At 42.4% G+C, this 17,665-nt stretch overlaps 1 protein-coding gene across 1 annotated transcript in view; it reads right to left on the bottom strand.

Annotated features, from left to right (window-relative positions):
* Nucleotides 1-15,698, bottom strand: part of PRKAG2 (protein kinase AMP-activated non-catalytic subunit gamma 2) — a 223,167-nt gene extending 207,469 nt beyond the window's left edge. Inside the window, exon 1 of the mRNA XM_040592754.1 lies at nucleotides 15,085-15,698. Coding sequence (XP_040448688.1) covers nucleotides 15,085-15,216 — 132 coding nt within the window. The 5' untranslated portion in view covers nucleotides 15,217-15,698. The remainder of the gene's footprint in view (nucleotides 1-15,084) is intronic.
* Between the last annotated feature and the right edge of the window lie 1,967 nt (nucleotides 15,699-17,665).

The following is a 17,665-nucleotide window of genomic DNA, read 5'->3' as shown; positions in this document are numbered from 1 at the left end:
TTAACCAAGATGAACATTCATACTCGCTGTGCTTTGAAGTTATACATAAAACACACGAATATGTTGCAGTAGTTGCAGTTGCTTTACATGTAATTTCCCAACGATAAAAAGTCAAGAGCAAGAAAATGTTAAGGCTACTGCCAGAACATATAATTAAATTTCCTTCCCAAAATTATAACCTCCTGTGCAGCCCAGCCAATGTGCCAGACCAAGAACACCAGCTCCAGCCACTGGAGGTAAGTCCTGTCCCTCCATTGGTATCACAGATCCTTCTCTGAGCAGTTCTGTAAAATGACACAGTTAGACTACTGGACAGAAGTGCTGAAAAGCCTGAATGACAGAATATCCTAGAAAGAAAAAGAGGAACTTCTTCAGGCCTATTTTTAATTAATTACCAGATGGAAATGAACTTTTCTTGGAACTTCTGGAAGCTTCTTGGAGAAGTCAAGCTTTCCTCAGAACTCGCCTTGTATGCAAACCAGGATAGAAAAAAGAAGGTTTTTTCCTATTAAATAGATTGTGATAAATTCTGACACGATGCTCAGAAAAGAAAACATTACATTACCGTGATGAGTCCAACAAAAAAAGTCTAGCCAAGTGTATGTACTACACATTAAAAACCTCATATATTATGCAAACATACATAAAACAGTTCAAATTTACAAATCCTCAGCCTGTGCACAAAGACATACTTTATTTATATGACTGTTATAAATTCATGTAAAGTACAGGACTTAGCCTTATAACTGCCTCTTGATCTCATATAGTTACCAGGCCTCTATTTAAACAAAATACAGTCTGTCAGAATTCTGTTTGGCCTTTTTGTATTTTGTCTCTACTAGGGGGATGTGAAAAAGAAAGGCTGAACATATTTATTCTGGTCTGGGCACTTTGCCAATACTCACAGAGATATTTTAGGTTTTCTGGCTCGCAGTGAGTTCAACCTCTTACCTGCCTCCCCATTTAGACCACTGGAAGAAACCACAGCTACAGAATTACAGTTGTAACACAATCAGAATAGCTGAGAGGGTGAATCATAGCATTAGCCATATATTACCACTATAACCGTGGTTTCACACTCCCATCTCCATTGCAGATCTCTTGTATCAGGCATTCTGCACAGTCCTGTTGAATGTGCTAAGATTTGTGGTAAGCAGTACTGAAAAAATTGTTGAGAAAGCTCTCAGCAGAACACCCTGAAGAAACTTATATGTTTGTCACATTGAACTATTGCAAAACTGAAAAAAACCCCACTGATATTTTGGTATCCATTTATGAGGTATTTAGCATTACTCCATACTTCTCTCATGTATACTTTATACACTCACAAGCTTCATGTGGTTCCTTCTCCCAACCCTCTAACCTGCAGAGAGCCATAATGAAATCTTAACATTTTCACCTCATGCAGAAATAGTGCCTCCAGCTCAAACCCCACTGATGACAGCAGTTTCGGTGACAACAGGGAAAATACTTCCCCTAAGGCAAGTAATACCAGAATCATACTCAGTATATTTAGTGGTGATCAGCTCATACATGGAAATCTTGGTCCAGCAGGGTCAGCCATTCCCTGATCTGCACCAAACAGGTCACTTAAGCAAAAAAAAGAAAACTATTTAAGTCCCCTAAAACGCTAACCGTGGGTGTCCCCCTTGTGGCTCCCATTAGCATTCAGGATCACAGGCTTACAAAAATAGCAACACATAATCAAGAGAAATCTGATGTGAAAACTGGAAGACTAGGAAGAAGACTGAGAAACTAAGACCTTTTGGCAACGTGCTCAAAATTAGTCTTAGTCAGCAAAGATGTTAAGGAGATCACTGTGAAATGAAGTTCCCAGCCCGGTGCCAGGAAGTCAGATTTCCACACTACAGTGATGAATATCTTCAGTGGTAATTGCTGCAAGGCCAATCCTGCCTGTCAAAATAGAAGCACCACAACGGACTGTTGTGAAGAATTTCATATGATGAACTTAATTTGCACTCTGAGCCATCATCAGCCTTCAGGGTTCTCCTCGTGATAACTTTCATATCACTGAATTTACATAATTTTAACTAAAAAGAGATAAATCTAACTCCTTGGATAAACCATCCATTTCTGCATTCTCACTTTTCTGCAATGCTATCAGCAATCATATTTCTACCAGCAAGTAGTTTTCCATCTTACTTAACTTTATTATCCTTTTCCATTTAAAACACACTCTGCAATAATCAAACTGCTTCTCAAGTTCAATCAGCCCTGGTAGGAACAAGTATCTTTCTTGGAGAAAAAGCAAGTGCATTGTCATAATCAAGTTACTAATGATAGGTCCATTATATAATCAACAAATTTGTGTTTCTGCTGGCCATTTTCTTTCCTTTTGCCTCCATAATAGTTTTTGGTTCAGTTAGACATTTTCAACTCATTTAATAAATGGATAAAGTAAGCATTTGGATTTTTACCAAATGTGTTGCATTGTGCTGATTACTAATTGCAGCTGTTGCATTTCACTGCAGAAATACTTACTTTTCAGCATGGTCATCTTTCAGGCATAGATGAACATGCAAGCACCCTGTGTGTCACTCGTATCATTCCCAGTATTTAGGCAATACCAAATAACTAGAACCAAAACTTAACTTATAGTTTCAAGTGAACTCAGCAGTAATTTGCACATTTTCATATATTATTTTATATATATATAATATATACATATATATGTATTTGTATTTTATATATATATAAAGTGCCTATCACTATATTGATAAACATTCTTTGGAACCACTCTTGACGGCAGCGGTAAGAACAGGAGCCAGTCTGTTAGTACCTCAGCACTCCTGTTTCCAACCAATTAAAAAAAAAAAAAATAATCCACAAGACACTGTTGCCAGGCTGCCTGGCTGGTGTTTAAAAATTGCTACTCCATCAGGGTTGGAGGGAAACCTATTGTGAACAGCAACAGTTTGCACTGTGACTTCTCCAACAGTGCAAGTGTTGCAGAAGGGCAGCGGGACATGAAAGCTCAGACACATTACCAGTCGAAATGTCTCTTCCTGTTACAATTCATGGTTGCTGAAGTCCACATGCTCAATAGCCAAGAAAGCCTCTAAGCTTTACCTCTAGGTAAATAAATTTAAAAAATAACTTTTTAAAATTATCTGGCAGGGGCAGACTAAAGCAGAGGATTCCTGTTGTGGGAGTTCTCCTGTGCAACATGTACGTTCCCAATGAACAAGCCCAGGCGTATTTGTTTTTACACAGTCGTTTCCACACCAAGACACATTTCCATTCCCCCTCCCTCCTTCTGCTTTTGTATTCCATCGTCCACATCAACAATTAGTGGAAGTGCCTGGCTGTGCCTGCTCACATTGTTCCCAGACTTTTCTCTCCCCCAGTGAGCTCTGAAGACCATGCATTATTTGACATGACATGACTTGGAGGCCTTCTACAGCAACTGCCTTCTATGCAGGGAAGCAGACAGAGACAAGGAAGAAGAAAGTTAGTCCTGGTTACGACTATCTGAGATAATAGGACTCAAATAAATATACATTAATCTCTTAGCACAATACCCCAGGTGATCAGACTTTAAATTACTTAGTCTTGTAAACAAACAAACAAAATAAACCCCAAAACCAAACCCCACCGAAATAAAAATGGCCTAAAGGTCAAGATACAAAGTCAGCCCGTTGTTCTGTTTGCTTTGTGACATTAAAACACAGGATACGAAATCAAAACCGATCTTATTACAGCTAGAAACTAAATCCAGATGTTTTAACATCAGGCAGAAGCATATTCATAATGTGGGGTTTTTTCCTGAATTAATTGTCTACTGCATTTTCCATCACAGTTAATTTCTCTGCAACATGAGCAATTTGCCAGCTTGTACATACACACTGAATGTATTCAGCTTATAGTAAACAGCTGTACACAGGGCTGTTTCCCCTCACACACACAGGCTTTGCACTTGTGTCTTTACATGTTTTTTAAATTAACCTAGTCAAGTGCACAGAACATTCAAAACCATAAAACGTAATCAAAGGTACCTATTGCTCTCTGCAATTGAACTCTTAGAAATACCTTCTCTGAAAACGGATGTTCCCTTAGAGTGTATACTTAATATTTCCTCTCATTTTGTTGCTAAAGTCCAGAGAAATTAGATTTTGCTGTTCCTTCATGAGAAGGTGATCCCCCGACATATGTCCCCAGATGTTCAGCCTGTGTGCTCCAACTCTCATCCATTAAACTGCCGTTGATATTACTAACCTTCGCTTTTACATGCGTGCCTCTTCCTCAGTTACTTCAACCCAAGTACAGTCAAGGCTAAAAGCTTGTTTTACAGCTGATACGTATAGTGAAATTTCAAAGACTAAGTTGGTTAACCCACCTCACGACCTGAGGAGCTAGCTCCTCTGTGTCCTCCCATTTCTCTCCAGTGAGTTCAACAAGCAGCAGCTCACAAAGCAATATTGACAGTGCCTTGCAGAACTCGAAATACCTTTAAACTCAAATATCTTTGCTTCATAAACACGCTGAAAAAAAGTATATGCAGATTATGGCAGTAAAACATATTTTTCCTTTTAAAACAGTCATATTTGAAAGTAAATTTGAAATAATGATCCACAGTGAGTCTAAACACATTAAATGCCTACAGTAGTTCGCAAAACTTTAAAAGTTTAGCCAAGTAAAAAATACATAAATCAAAAATCCTCTCAAATTTTAAATGATTGCAGCTTTTTCTCAAGTTACATTTAAAAGTTGAAGGGAACAGAAAAGGAATTTCCTTTTGAATTCTTTATCATATATAATACTTGGTCACTCTCAGTCAAATGTAAGGTTGTACATAGACTTTATCATGTCTCACAATGGATTGCACTGCACGAAGTATCAGTATTAGTTTCAGTCTTTATCATCAAGAGAACAGCTGCTATTTATGTCTTCCCATATTAGTTCCTAGTATTACTTTCAATCTCTGTTTCATCAAAAACAAGCATCTGGCTTGGGGGTTTTTGGTTGGTTGTTGGGTTTTTTTCCATTTTAGCAATCAGGTGAAAGAGAATGTTATTGGGAGTGGACAAGTAGGAAAATCAGTTTCTGGTTCATAATACAGGTATAAATAGCAGAGAGGGAAGATGGCATCTTGAAAGCTTGAAAGACGTAAAGCTTGATTTTCAAATGTATTTAAGGACATCCTGATGCTAAATTAATAGGATCTTCAAATACTGCAAAGGGATCTAATGTGCCTAAATTCTTTTTAAAATCCCATCCTACTGAACTACTAGGCTTCTTAGCATCTTTTTTCCTCAAGAATTAATCTTGTGAATGGCATTTCAAGCCAGCTCGAGTCATCTGTTGGTCTCTGATTTCTGGATCTCAGATTATAGACAGATGGACATCAAAAGGGAATGAGTTACCAAGGCTTACCAAGTTACCACTCATTTTATCTGACAACGAATATCATGAAAATAAAATCTGGTGGCTAACTAAGAAGGCATGGTAAGGTAGTGTGTTTTATTCAGCATTATGGTGGGATGGGAGGATGCATATAGTCTGTTAATAAAGCCAACCGGTGAATAGCAGCTCGCTCTGCCTTGGTAACTATTGGTTGAGGTGCATAGGCCAGCTGATGAATACTGGGTGAAAAACATTTTTGTCTTACTAAGTAATGGAGACTAGCTCGCTATTGTACATGGGTAAGTAAGGCATTTTTCCTCTTTTATTGACTTCAGTGTTTTACAGCTGAAAATCAAAAGAGTTCATTTAACAGTGACTTTTGCATGCCAGCTGATGATGCCTCCACAGGTCTGCCACAGTGAAAGGAGCCAGAACTCTTAAGTACACAATACAGAAAAAATAATTGAAGTAATTGCAGTTTTTGCATTACTGGTATTGCTTTATAAAGAAGAATGCTGGCATGTACCCTCCTGCCTCTGCATAGCTTAGAGCATGTACAGTCATTCTCAAAAACATAAAAAATATAAGGAAAATGTATAATTAATTGTCACCCAACTAAAAGAAGTCTATTAAATTAGTATTTACCTTTAATACCAACTAGCTAAATAAAAGGGTAAAGGAACAGCTGAATAACATCTTCTACCTCCCATTCATTTCAGGCTATAAATCTTATGGTTATGAATAATGTTGGCTCAACTTCTCAGATGGCAGAAGCTCTCCATTTTCCCATAAAACTGTAGAGTTGATCTAGCATTAGCGGAAGGAGTATCCAAGAAGAACAGTGTTTGAGACCATGCTAGTAGTCTCTCTCTTGCACTAGCTAGCAGCAGTACTGGGGAATGCCCAGCTCCAAAAACTGGAAAGACAAGTCAGTGGAGTGCTGGAATGGAGACAGGATGCCTGCAAACTCTTTGGAGGGTGCTGTAAGATGAACATGGCTGGTAAAGTGCTATTTCAGATGTCCGAAACCCCATCTGCTTTAGTTTATACATGACAACATGCTAAATGGCTGTAGATGCCTTGTTTCAAGAACCCTACAACTGATGTGCCATCAGCTATCCATAACAAACAAACAAAAAGACTAACATTTCACAATGTTCAACAACCACATGAACCACATGGAAGGTGTGATAATTAGGCACGCTCACTGAAGTACCACTTTGGATGCTGGAAGTTAATAGTCTCCCCTAAGTTATCTAATATACTCAGTCCTTGGTCCTCCTGATCAGTCTGCCAAAGAGTCCCTACCAGTGTTATTTTAGAACACTGCATGACTGTCCGTAGACATTAGACTGGAATCCTTTCACATCACACTTACTTTCAAAAAACAAAAGGAAAACCACTTTCCATCATTGCTGACTTAGGTTGAGCTTGCACATGGATCTTTATGGGACAAATACCACAGGAAAAAGATGGGGCTTAAGGTTAAGAAAAGTGAACTAGGTCTCAAGACTTCATGAGTCCAGTTGTCACACTCCTGCACAACATGGGGCAAGTTGCTTAAACTCCAGCCACCTACTTGAATATCAGTACTGCAGGGACAATGTCATTTCCTCTCACCTGCCTCCAGTCTATAACATCTATAAAGGCTTTAAATGCTTCAGAGAATTTGACTTACTAACATATGGATCCTTATGCACGCATAGACATCTAGTTCAACAGCATTCAGTCATGGATGGAAAGAACATCCCTTAAGATGTTTCAGTGTTTCAGTGTGGCACAGTGATACTTCAAAAGTTTATTCTTTGTGGACTTCAAGCTTCAGCCATTCAGAAATGCAAAGCTTACGTCAAGGACTCTTCTCTGCCCAACCTCAGGCAATACACCAGACAGAGATTCAGGCAGCTAGGCGATGATTTAGTGCTCTTAACCCCGAACATCCTTCCTCATGCCTCTTGGTTTAGATCACACTTCCAACATAGAAGCCATGATTAATACTCAGTAACAGCAAATCCCCCTCTAATTAATTTATACAGAAGGAATGACAACGCATGATGAAAACCACATTCCAGAAGATGCAATGCTCTACTGAGAAGCTGGTAAACTCCCATACATATTGTGATAACACTGACTAAGCACCTTTTTTAATCTGTTCCTTACCGTCCCTTTCTTCCACAAGCCTCGTTGGCACTATTGTGCCTCCAGTTTCAACTCCTATCTCAGAGCCTGCTTTTCTCAAAGTCTCTACACTACACAATCAAATCCAGTTTCATTCCCCACATGGACTCTATGCTTCTGGGACAAGATCCAACCAACTGCAGAGTTAAATTCAATGTGCCTGTGTAGTGGCTGAACTATATTTACTCTCAAGGAGCTCTCACTTGCCCAAATGCATTCCTTCAGAGCAATGAAACTGTGCAATCTCCATCCTTGGTGATATTAAAAATCTGATAGGACACAGTTCTGAGCAACCTGCTGTAGCTGACTGCAGGGTCAGCAGAAGGATTGGACTAGACAATCTCCAGAGGTCTCTTCCAACCTCAACTATTCCACAATTCTTTAAAAACACTTGTTAGAAGTTATACCTTTTAAAGGCCACATCATCAAATGCAAGGCAACACAGGCTTAGCAAACATATTAAATGCAGAACTATGTAAAGGCATAGAACAGTCCCGAATCTGTGGAAATTTGTCAATGATTATGGCTAGGTAGCAAAAACATAAGTCAATTGTGACACGCTTCAGTATTCTGTGCATAATTCTAGATGTCTTTCCCAGTTTCCATGTAGATCCATTAAAAATAAGTGGCATGCAGGTAACAATCCATTTCTTCCACTAGGCAGGCTACAGGCAATGTTAATGGCACCTGTTTAATCCATCATATTCTTACAACTATACCTCTTCTATGGACAGCTTGCCTTCATTGAAATGTTTCTTCATGCTTGGATTCAAATGTTACCCCTAATCTGACTCACCAAGTATTGATTTCTCTAATTCCATGGAAAATGTGTTTCCAAACTTTTCTAAAGGAATCAACAGGCATGTAACTTCCACAAACCAGATCCGAACTTCAGTCATTTATAAAAGACCACTAGTACGTCTACAATTGAGCAGGAAAATCCTGTGATTTGTAGTGCTGCAAGACAGTACTCTGACCACTCAGACAGTTTTTCTTTCTTCAGCTTGCAGAAGGAGAGTATTTTCTTATTTTCATCGTTCCAGCAGTATTACTGACATGAAAAGGTAACCGCAAAATGCACAATGCCTGTTGTGAATAAATGATGATAAAGGCTTCATAACATGACAGATAATGCTTATGATGCACATGTTTCTTCCTAATGAAAATCCAGATCAATTCATGTGTTCTCCAGCAACTTAAAAAAGGCATATAGCTCTATCACCCTGATTGCAAAAATAGATTAAGTCTTCGGCTTATGACACAGGTTCTTGTTTTGGAGCAGAGGGTCACAGGCACCCTTTGCAATAATGACCATAAAGGTCTGAACAATCATGGTATGTGATATAAATGACAACCATGAAACACGTACTGCAATGCATTGGCTATGCATCCTACTAAGTCATGCCTACATAATGTAATTTACTGTCATGCTAAATTATATAAAAATTTAAAGCACGCTATGTACCATTCTATGAATCCTCAATGTCAAAAACTGAAGTACCATGTTATGTTTTGGTTCTCTACTGTGTAAATAATGCTTTCATGCTTTAAAGATTCCATATGTAGTTATATGCAAGCAATTTAAGAGAGACAGTATTACAGAAGCAAACACTAAACTGAAGCATTATGCTCCAGTTTCTACAACTACCTGAAGAATAAACACAAAAAACATTCTGCTGCAGAAATTGTCATATACATCACTGTTTCAACTCACTGCTAATACTAGAAATCGTTCACTACTAGCATAGCACTGCATCACCAACCCAACAATAATACTTTATATTTATTGATGGCATCTCATATTTATGTGAATACCTAAGTTCTCCTTTCCAGGAGAAAAAACATACTCCATCCAAGATACATTCAAGCTGCTTTTTCTTTTTGTCTTTGAAGACATGCACAACTCTCCGTATTTGTTAGGCCATAACACTTTCTCCAGTGTGTCTGCAGAAAATTAAGACAGCAGTCCTCTGCAACTAGATCAGGCCCTGAAAGCAGACTAATTGTCAAAGCGTGATGATTGGTTTAGGGTAACCTAGCCCACCAAGGCGCTGTTTCTATGCCAGACAGACATATTCTGTGACATCTCCTGTCTGCCACCAATGTCTTCCTTGATGCTTCATTTCTCTTGTAACCAACTCTGCTCTTTCATTAGTCCCTATGCATGTGATGCCTTTTGATATAAATTCACCTCTTCTTCAAAGGGATGAGGATTATATGTGGTACTTACTCAACATGAATGTCCATAATTTGGTCTACCAACCACCATGGTGACACAGTTTTAGCTCCTTTCTACTCCTGTTAGCCCTGCCAAACCAGCAGACAGGCACACCAACCTACTTCGATGACTGTCCATACATCATCAACAAAATGATTGTTGAATCCTGTCTTCAGAGTCAAATTCTGCTTTCAGTCACAACTGAACAGCTCCCTTGAATGCACTGTGGTGCAGGTCTGTGAACAGGCACTGTAACCTCCCAATTGGAGACCACTACCTTCCACTTCACTCTTGATCCCTCTAGAAGCATGCAATTTTATTCTGTTTCAGTAATTCCCCCAATATGAGCACGGTGTGAGTAACCTTCCCTGAGGCCGTAAGTCTCACCATCCACATTTCTGTGAGGTTCCTTCCACATTCATGACTTATTCCTCCAAGCAAACTCACATTCCTCTGAGCCAACAGTCCTCACAGGCTCACAGGTATATACAAAGGAGGTTGGATGAGACCATTTAGGAGCAGAATCTCCTACCCAAAGAAGTGATATTTTAAAGAAGCAGTACTTTTCAATAAGCTGATGATTAGTTTGTCTCATGCTTTAAAACAAACAAACAAAAAAAAAGACTAAGAACGTCCCTAATTACAGCAGCAGCTATTATGACTGTAAACATGAATCCTTTCTTTTTTTCCTTCAGATAGATTCAAAGTGCAATCTCAACACTCCTGAGCAAGTACTCCTTGCCCTTCCGGATCTTTAATATATCAGCCCTTTAGGGAGGAATCCAAATTTAAACTTCAAGGCCACAGAGGCTCAGGACAGCTCAGTCTGCCCTATGATAGCAAGGAGGAGGACAGCTGCAGATTCAATTCTAGTGAAATACTTCTCTCTCCTCTGTCTCGCTCTCCCCCCACCTCCTTTTCCCAAGAAAACAAACATTTTTTTCATACCTAGATCACACTGGAAGCTGATTCCCTCACCTTCTTTGAAAGAATCAACCAGCTTATTCCTCATCTACAGCTTCCTAAAGTGATCCCTAAACTGAAGTGCTGTTCTTATCAGCCCACCCAGCAATTACTGGGAGACAAGAAGCACCCTGCAAAAACTGTGTCAGAACAAAATCATTTCACAGTGATTTCTTAGGCATGCAGCCATTAATGACTTTGCAAATGTGGGAAGCAAGATGGAGGGGCAGAGCCCGAGCCAACACTAGCTGTCAGAACATCACTGTCATCTATCAGGTTAGAAATATTTAAGCCATCTGATGTTTCAGCCTGGCATCCCAACATAACAACAGGCCTGGAAACGGCTATAAATTTGCACATTGAGGGGTCTGTTCAAAATCACAGAAGTTGACAAAGAGATGGGAGAAAGCGTGCAGAGGTGTTTGTGTGACATTGAAAATAAAGGATCATGATCTCCAAGAGCATGCTTCTAATGCATCAACTCTGCTGTCAGGGTTGAAGTACCAGAGGCAACAGCCACGTAACTGAACTGAAAGATGTTTTTATATTAATTTGCAGATGTTATTTTTGTCATCCTTGTGAAAAAATCTCTTTGTTCTTTTGAATAAAAAGTCACCTTGTGATATATTTGGGAAAAATCCAAGGAAGTGGCAAGGTTCTGCAATTTCTACCTGCTGGGACCAGCAGATGCTTGGCACTTGCCATGGTGAAGCTCTCGAGACAGGTCCTGGCCTCAGTCGTGCTAGTGTAAATACAACATAACTTTGCTGGCACTGACTGAATAATCCCAGACGAAATTCAAAGTAAGCAAGAGCAGAAACTCCCCTTTTTTTTTTTTTCAGCAACAGGATTACAACAGTAACAACGTTAGAATAGATCAATTTTGCAAGATGACAAAAGAACATACCAATCTCACTGCTGTGAGCTTCTGCTCAGCAGACAATTGCATCCCATCTTAGAACAGTTTTTAAAATGTTCAAAGCAATGGCCAATCATTAACTTCTAATGGCTTAAAAAGGAATTTTATAACGCTAATGTCTTCATATTACGGATGTGATGCATCCAGAGAGCAAAGGTTTCTATTCAAATCTGTAGCAGCTTTCAAAGATATTTGGACCAGAAATTTCCATTTAGGCATCTCTAATTTCAAGACTTCAGAACATGCTGCTGGGAAAGATGGAGGTTGATATGACCTCTACTTTACAAAAGCTCCTGCAATTATATTATAGCCTATCTAAATTACTAGGGTTTAGTCGGTTCTGTATTTACAAAGAAAACAACAAAACGAAAACTTTTTCCAATCAGTCCAGCAATTTAGCAAATACTTCCCTGCCACACTAACAGAATAGAGTGGCCCCCACTTTACTCTTGGCTACTGAGTGCCGAGTTGAGAGCAGCTAGGAAACCCAACTGGCAGGAACTTAGTGGTCTACCGCTATTCCCAGAAGCAAGGGCTGGGCACCACCCACTTGTGCCAAAGGAGACTGAGCACAGAAAGAAGGTGAAAACAGAGTGTTTCCAGGCTTTTTGTATCATGTCTTGTTCTTGCTTGAGAAAGATGTACCTGAGAAATACCCTGGAGTGTTGCAAGACACAAAACCAGCTTTCTTCAATTGATCCATTTTTTCCCACTGTCACAGGTAAACCAAAAAAAAGAAAAAAATCTATGGGAGAAGGAATAAAAGCATACAACTTTCTTTTCAGGCACACCTCTTATTCTGCAATCCTCTAACCTAACTGTAGCATATTTTGGATTATTATCCTTTCTTTTTTTTTTTCCCCCCACAATATTTGTCATTACTTTTTCAGTTAGAATTTCTACATGACTAATAAATACATTTTAGAACAGCCTGCATCGCAACAATACCTTTTTGTCCCACTGCTTTCTCTTTCAGAATTGACTCCTCTCTCCCTTCCTACTTAGACCTTTTTAGTCCTTCTCTTGTTCCTAATTTGAAGATCTCAATGAGCAAGAATTACATGTCTCAGCAATAAACATGATCTCACAGCAACACAAAGAAGAGGATGAACAAAATATAAATTACTGTCTGGTGAAAGCTCCCTTGACAACTACAGCTACACTGACAGGCGCCACTGAAATAATAGGAATGATGCTTCAAAACAACAGCCAAGAAAACGTTATGAAAGAGAAAAAAAAACAGTCTAAATGGATCTTTTCAAATGCAGATTGCACTGTCAAATGAGGAGAATGAGAAAAATGTTCGTTCTTATAGCTGGTCATATTTAAACTCTGCCAGATTACAGAAAACCATCGAAAATGTCAGTACAACCTGAAAGACTCTGGGCCCAATAGTCCGTGTCAGGGATGCTAGAAAGATGCAGAATGGAACAGGGGAATCATATTTTGGGGATAGAGAGAGATGGAAGGTGTTATCTCATTACCAAATAAATCTTGAATTTCTTCCAGCTGGGTGAACAACTCATGTCAACTTCAGTGCCATATCAGGCATTTACAGGCTTGTATCTGGATAAGGACCACTACCTAGATGACAAACGGCACAGCAAAGAAGCCAAGGTATTAATGAACATGAAAAAATATGGCCCACTATTAATGATGTTCCATCCAAGACAGAACTAAGGCAACACTTAGGAAGAAAGTTTGTCTGTGGGCTTAGGGAGGCAATTAAGAAAAAGCATTAGCCTTCCTCTGTCAATAATGCTTAAGTGCAAACAAGGTACTCAGGTGTTTTTTCTACCTTAGCTTTACAACCATAAAATGAGCAAAATTGCTGCAAGTACTGGTGTGGTCAGAGTTATCTGGTGGTCAGAAGGTATTTCAAAAGCACCAGATGGATTGTGTAAAAACCTGCAGCAACTGCAGCATCTCCTAAACCAGCTACAGCTCTTCAGCAGGCAGAAAATGCAGCTTTTTGGAGCAGAGGTGGAGATCCAGCTGCACCGAAGTTCCCGGTTAGACTGAGTCAGAGGCGGGGGGGGGGGGGGGGGGTGGGGTGGGGGGGTGGAATAAGGTGTGCAGGATGAGTGGTGCTTTGGTGTGGTGTATTTTGCATCTCTGTTGTGAAGTACTACTGGTAACATGGCAAAGATTATTGCCTAAAAACTCCAGTCACAAATGTGTAGGCGACACCCATGTTAGCACAAACAAGACCCATTTCTCCTAGTACTGAATGCACACAAGAGCTCCAGAAGTTTGGCTTAGGCTCTTGGGCTTGCATTCCTCTCCAGAGAAAAATAAAATCTGCAGAAAAGCCATGTATTTCTCCTCCATTTTATTCCACACACTCAAGACACCTAATAAATTTGCTATGACTTCTTATTCTTCCCTAAAACAAAAGGAAAACTTAGAACCAGAAATATCTTTTTCCTCCCTGTTGGGCTGGCAGAGACATGTGTAGGACTGTTTCCCACTCTTACATAAAGAGATTAAAAAATAAAAATAAAAAAACAAAACCAGATTTCACAGAAAACGATACAGGGACTCTGTCATTTCTTGCCAGAAGCACCAAACCCAAAAGCGTATCAGGACTGAGAATAAAAAGCTAAATAGTTACATAGATAACAAAATCATCCTAATAGTAAACAAAAACAATAACCAAAGTTTTGAAAGGCATATAAATTCCAAAGACAGAGCCAGCTAGCCTTTTAGTACTCACGGGCAATAAAAAGAAACTTTTGGTCTGAGCTTATTCTGTATCTACATACTGTAGTTTCTTGCATATTTCTTTACAATGTCAATATACAAAACAAAACAGTCCGTGAACAAACTGCCTAGCTCACTAGTCTGCTCCACCAAGGCAATACAACTGTCCCTGCTCTTTCAGCAGTAAACAGAGTGCTCGAGTCCAAATCTGAGAGAGCCCCGAGCTCCCCGGTGCTAGGAAATTCAGATGTGGATTAGTCTCGAGAGAGGGAAGAGTCAGATTAAACACTGATTCAGTCACAGGACACGGACAGTTCCCAGAGCCAAACCTGGGGATGCTGAGACCAGCTTTTGGGGGTGAACAGCCCTTTTACTAAACCACGCTGCAAGTCTGTGTGTGAACTGGATGAGCCATACTGAACCAAACCCACAGCCCAGGGCACGGGAGCAGCGGTGCAGCTGGAGTTATCCTCGCTCCTCGGTGCCACGGTCGCTGCACCCTGAGCTCCCAGCACTGCACGGGGGGCAGAGACCAGGGGAAGACCCCATGCTCCAACCCACCCCACATGGAGAGGACTTGCCTGTTGCACCGGCTACACCCCCCAGCCCAGCATCCCCCAAACTTCAGACCTCAGCGGCAGAAAACACCTCTCCCAGCGCTATATGTCAGAGAAAAACATGCCCCAGTGCCCAAGCCACGCCAGCTGCCCAAGCGGAGGAAGAGGAGGGAGCCACTTACGGGGATGTGCACTCGCAACATAAGTTTCTTCTGGCTGGAGGTTTTCCTGCTGCTGCTGCTGCTGCTGCAACTGCTGCTGCTGCTGCTGCTGCTGGAGGCATCCTTCTTCTTGTCCATGGCAGTGCTTCCCATCCCTTCACTCAGGCGTGGTGCTGGGCGATGGATCTGGAAAAGGAAGCTCCTCTTCCACGTCTCCCCACCGTCCCACCGTCCGCAGTTACTAGTTACTCCAGGCTCCTTATTTTCTTTTTTTCTTTTCTTTTTTTTTTAATAGTCTTGGGAAATGGGGGGGGGGGGGGGGGGGGGAGTGGAGAAGCAGAGGGAAGGGGAGGAGTTTCTCCAGCTCCAGTCTTTAATCCCAGCAGCGAGGTGTCAGGGAGGACCTTCTCAAGAGCATGAGATGCCCTTACAAACGCTGCTCGCTTTCTCACTCTTCCGCCCTTTCAAAAATATCCGGAGCATCCTGGGGAGGGGGGGTGAGAAAGTTTCCTTCCCCTCGCCCAGCCCGGCCGCACTCTCCCCGAAACTGAAAAAAAACCCCAAACAACTCCAACGCGAAAAAACACCCAAACGCCACGAAATCCCGAAAAGGGGAAGGCGCTGGGGCGAGGCTGCTGGCAGGCCGGCGGTGGCGGGGGGCCGGGCCGGCCGGGCGGCGGGGCGAGCGCGGATGCCCCGCGGGGGGCTCGGCGGGAGCGGTGCCCGGCGCAGCCCGCGGGGAGCCCGGCCGGGGCGGGGGGAGGTGTCGGGCGCCGCCGGGAGCCCCGGCCGCTCGCCAGGAAGTGCAAGGCGAGCACAACACAACCTTCCCCCGCGCCCCTCCGCGTGTGCGGGCCGCCATGCCGAGCCCTTCGGGGGGCGATGGGGGGGGTGCGGGGGCTGTGCCCGCATCCCCCCGGCTGCTGGAGCACGGGGGTGGGCGAAAAGGCTGGCCTTCACCTTACCAAAGGCGCACAAAAGCGGCGCCCTTCCTGTCCCTCCCGACCTCACAGGCTGACTCCTCACCTCCCTCCCCCCGGGGTTTCTCCCGGTGGTGCCCTACGGGAGGGTTATTTTCCCCGCAGGCAGCCCCTTCCCACCGCGCCGCGCTCCGGGCCACCAGCACGCCCGCGCCAGCCGGCTTTGCGCAGCCCGGCCCGGCGGCTGCAGCGGCCCCGCCGCCCAGGGGACGGCGCTGGGCAGGGGCAACGGCCCAGGGACGGCGCTGGGCACGGGCAGCGGCCCCAGGGACGGCGCTGGGCACGGGCAGCGGCCCAGCGGCACGGCTAGGCTCGCTCCGCCGGGCACCGTCGGGGCTGCCCCTCCCCGGGCTGCCGGGGAACTTGTGCCAAGTCCTGGAGGGCCCTAGTCCACCCCTGAACAGTGATTTTTCCGCTCCCTCCCTCCAAAGAGCCTTCAAACGCGAATGCAATTCAGCCGGGTGAGAGAGGCGGCTCACACCCCGCGGGCAAGCGCTGTCGGCGTTACAGGGGATCAGAAAATGAAGAGCTTTCAAACCCGCATCACCCGTGGCTGCACCGGCGGCGGGGAGCAAAGCCGTGCCCATGCCACCCCTGCTGCCCGGCAGGCTTTCAAGGCTGAGAGGTTTGGACAGCAAAGGGAGAGGTGCCTTTGCTTTAAAACAGCAAGTGGTTTTCATAACAAACATACATTCTGGATCAAAATAGGAGGTTTTTGGTTTAGAAGTGACTCTTCTTCCCTTGACAATCTCTGCACCATCTTACGCTGTCTGAATTTGACATTCAGACCAAGACCATCACATCCCCAGACTTTTGATCACATCACTTAAACACAGATTTTCACCGGGTTCAAAGCTGTGCATGTATGCACAGCTGAGCCTCCACCGTATTACCTCTAACAAATCTTATAGGAGTCTATAAACCAATGGTTTATAAGCATTGAGGGGAGAAGCAGAAGTGTTTTCCATTAAAATCTTATCTTCTGGAAAAAATATAGGAATGGGATGGCTCTCTCCAAGAAATACAAGAATCCAGGCCTATTTCCCTTCTTACGGAAGTCTCAGGGTTTAACAGATGCAAAGGAAGTTCAGGCATAAAGTCTGTAGCAACTTCTCTAAAACCATACAGAATCAAATACAAACACGAACCTTCTGCTTTAATGTTATATATATAACTGTCCTATAGGTTCCTACAGGACATCATGGAAGGAAACAAACGCAGAAACGAGACTGCAGGGGTTGACAATATTGTCACCGGATTGGAAAGGGATATTAATGGCACATGGACAGAGGAAGCAGAATTCCCCAAACAGTAAAGAGTGCTTGGGGCAGCCAGCGATCCTCCCAAAAAAAGACACCAAAACAAAAAAAAGAGGAGTGGGTCTGTAACACCTGCTTTCACCCTGCGTTTATATACGCTCTTCTACCAATGAAGTGCTGCTGCTAAGGGGTATGGGAATGACTGGTCCCTGGAATTGAGAAATGAGAAAATTACTAATAAATGTGTCTACCAAAAAACTGTCATGACATTTTTCATTGCTAGTATAGTCTTGAAAGTTAAAAAATAAGGGAAAAAAAAGGTAGAATTTCTTTAGAACTATTTTAGCACTAAGTAACATAAGC

Source organism: Falco naumanni, chromosome 4 (assembly GCF_017639655.2).
Source record: "Falco naumanni isolate bFalNau1 chromosome 4, bFalNau1.pat, whole genome shotgun sequence".
Taxonomy (NCBI): Eukaryota; Metazoa; Chordata; class Aves; order Falconiformes; family Falconidae; genus Falco; species Falco naumanni.
The sequence above is the reverse complement of the archived record's forward strand: the minus strand, read 5'-3'. Positions and strand labels throughout refer to the sequence as shown.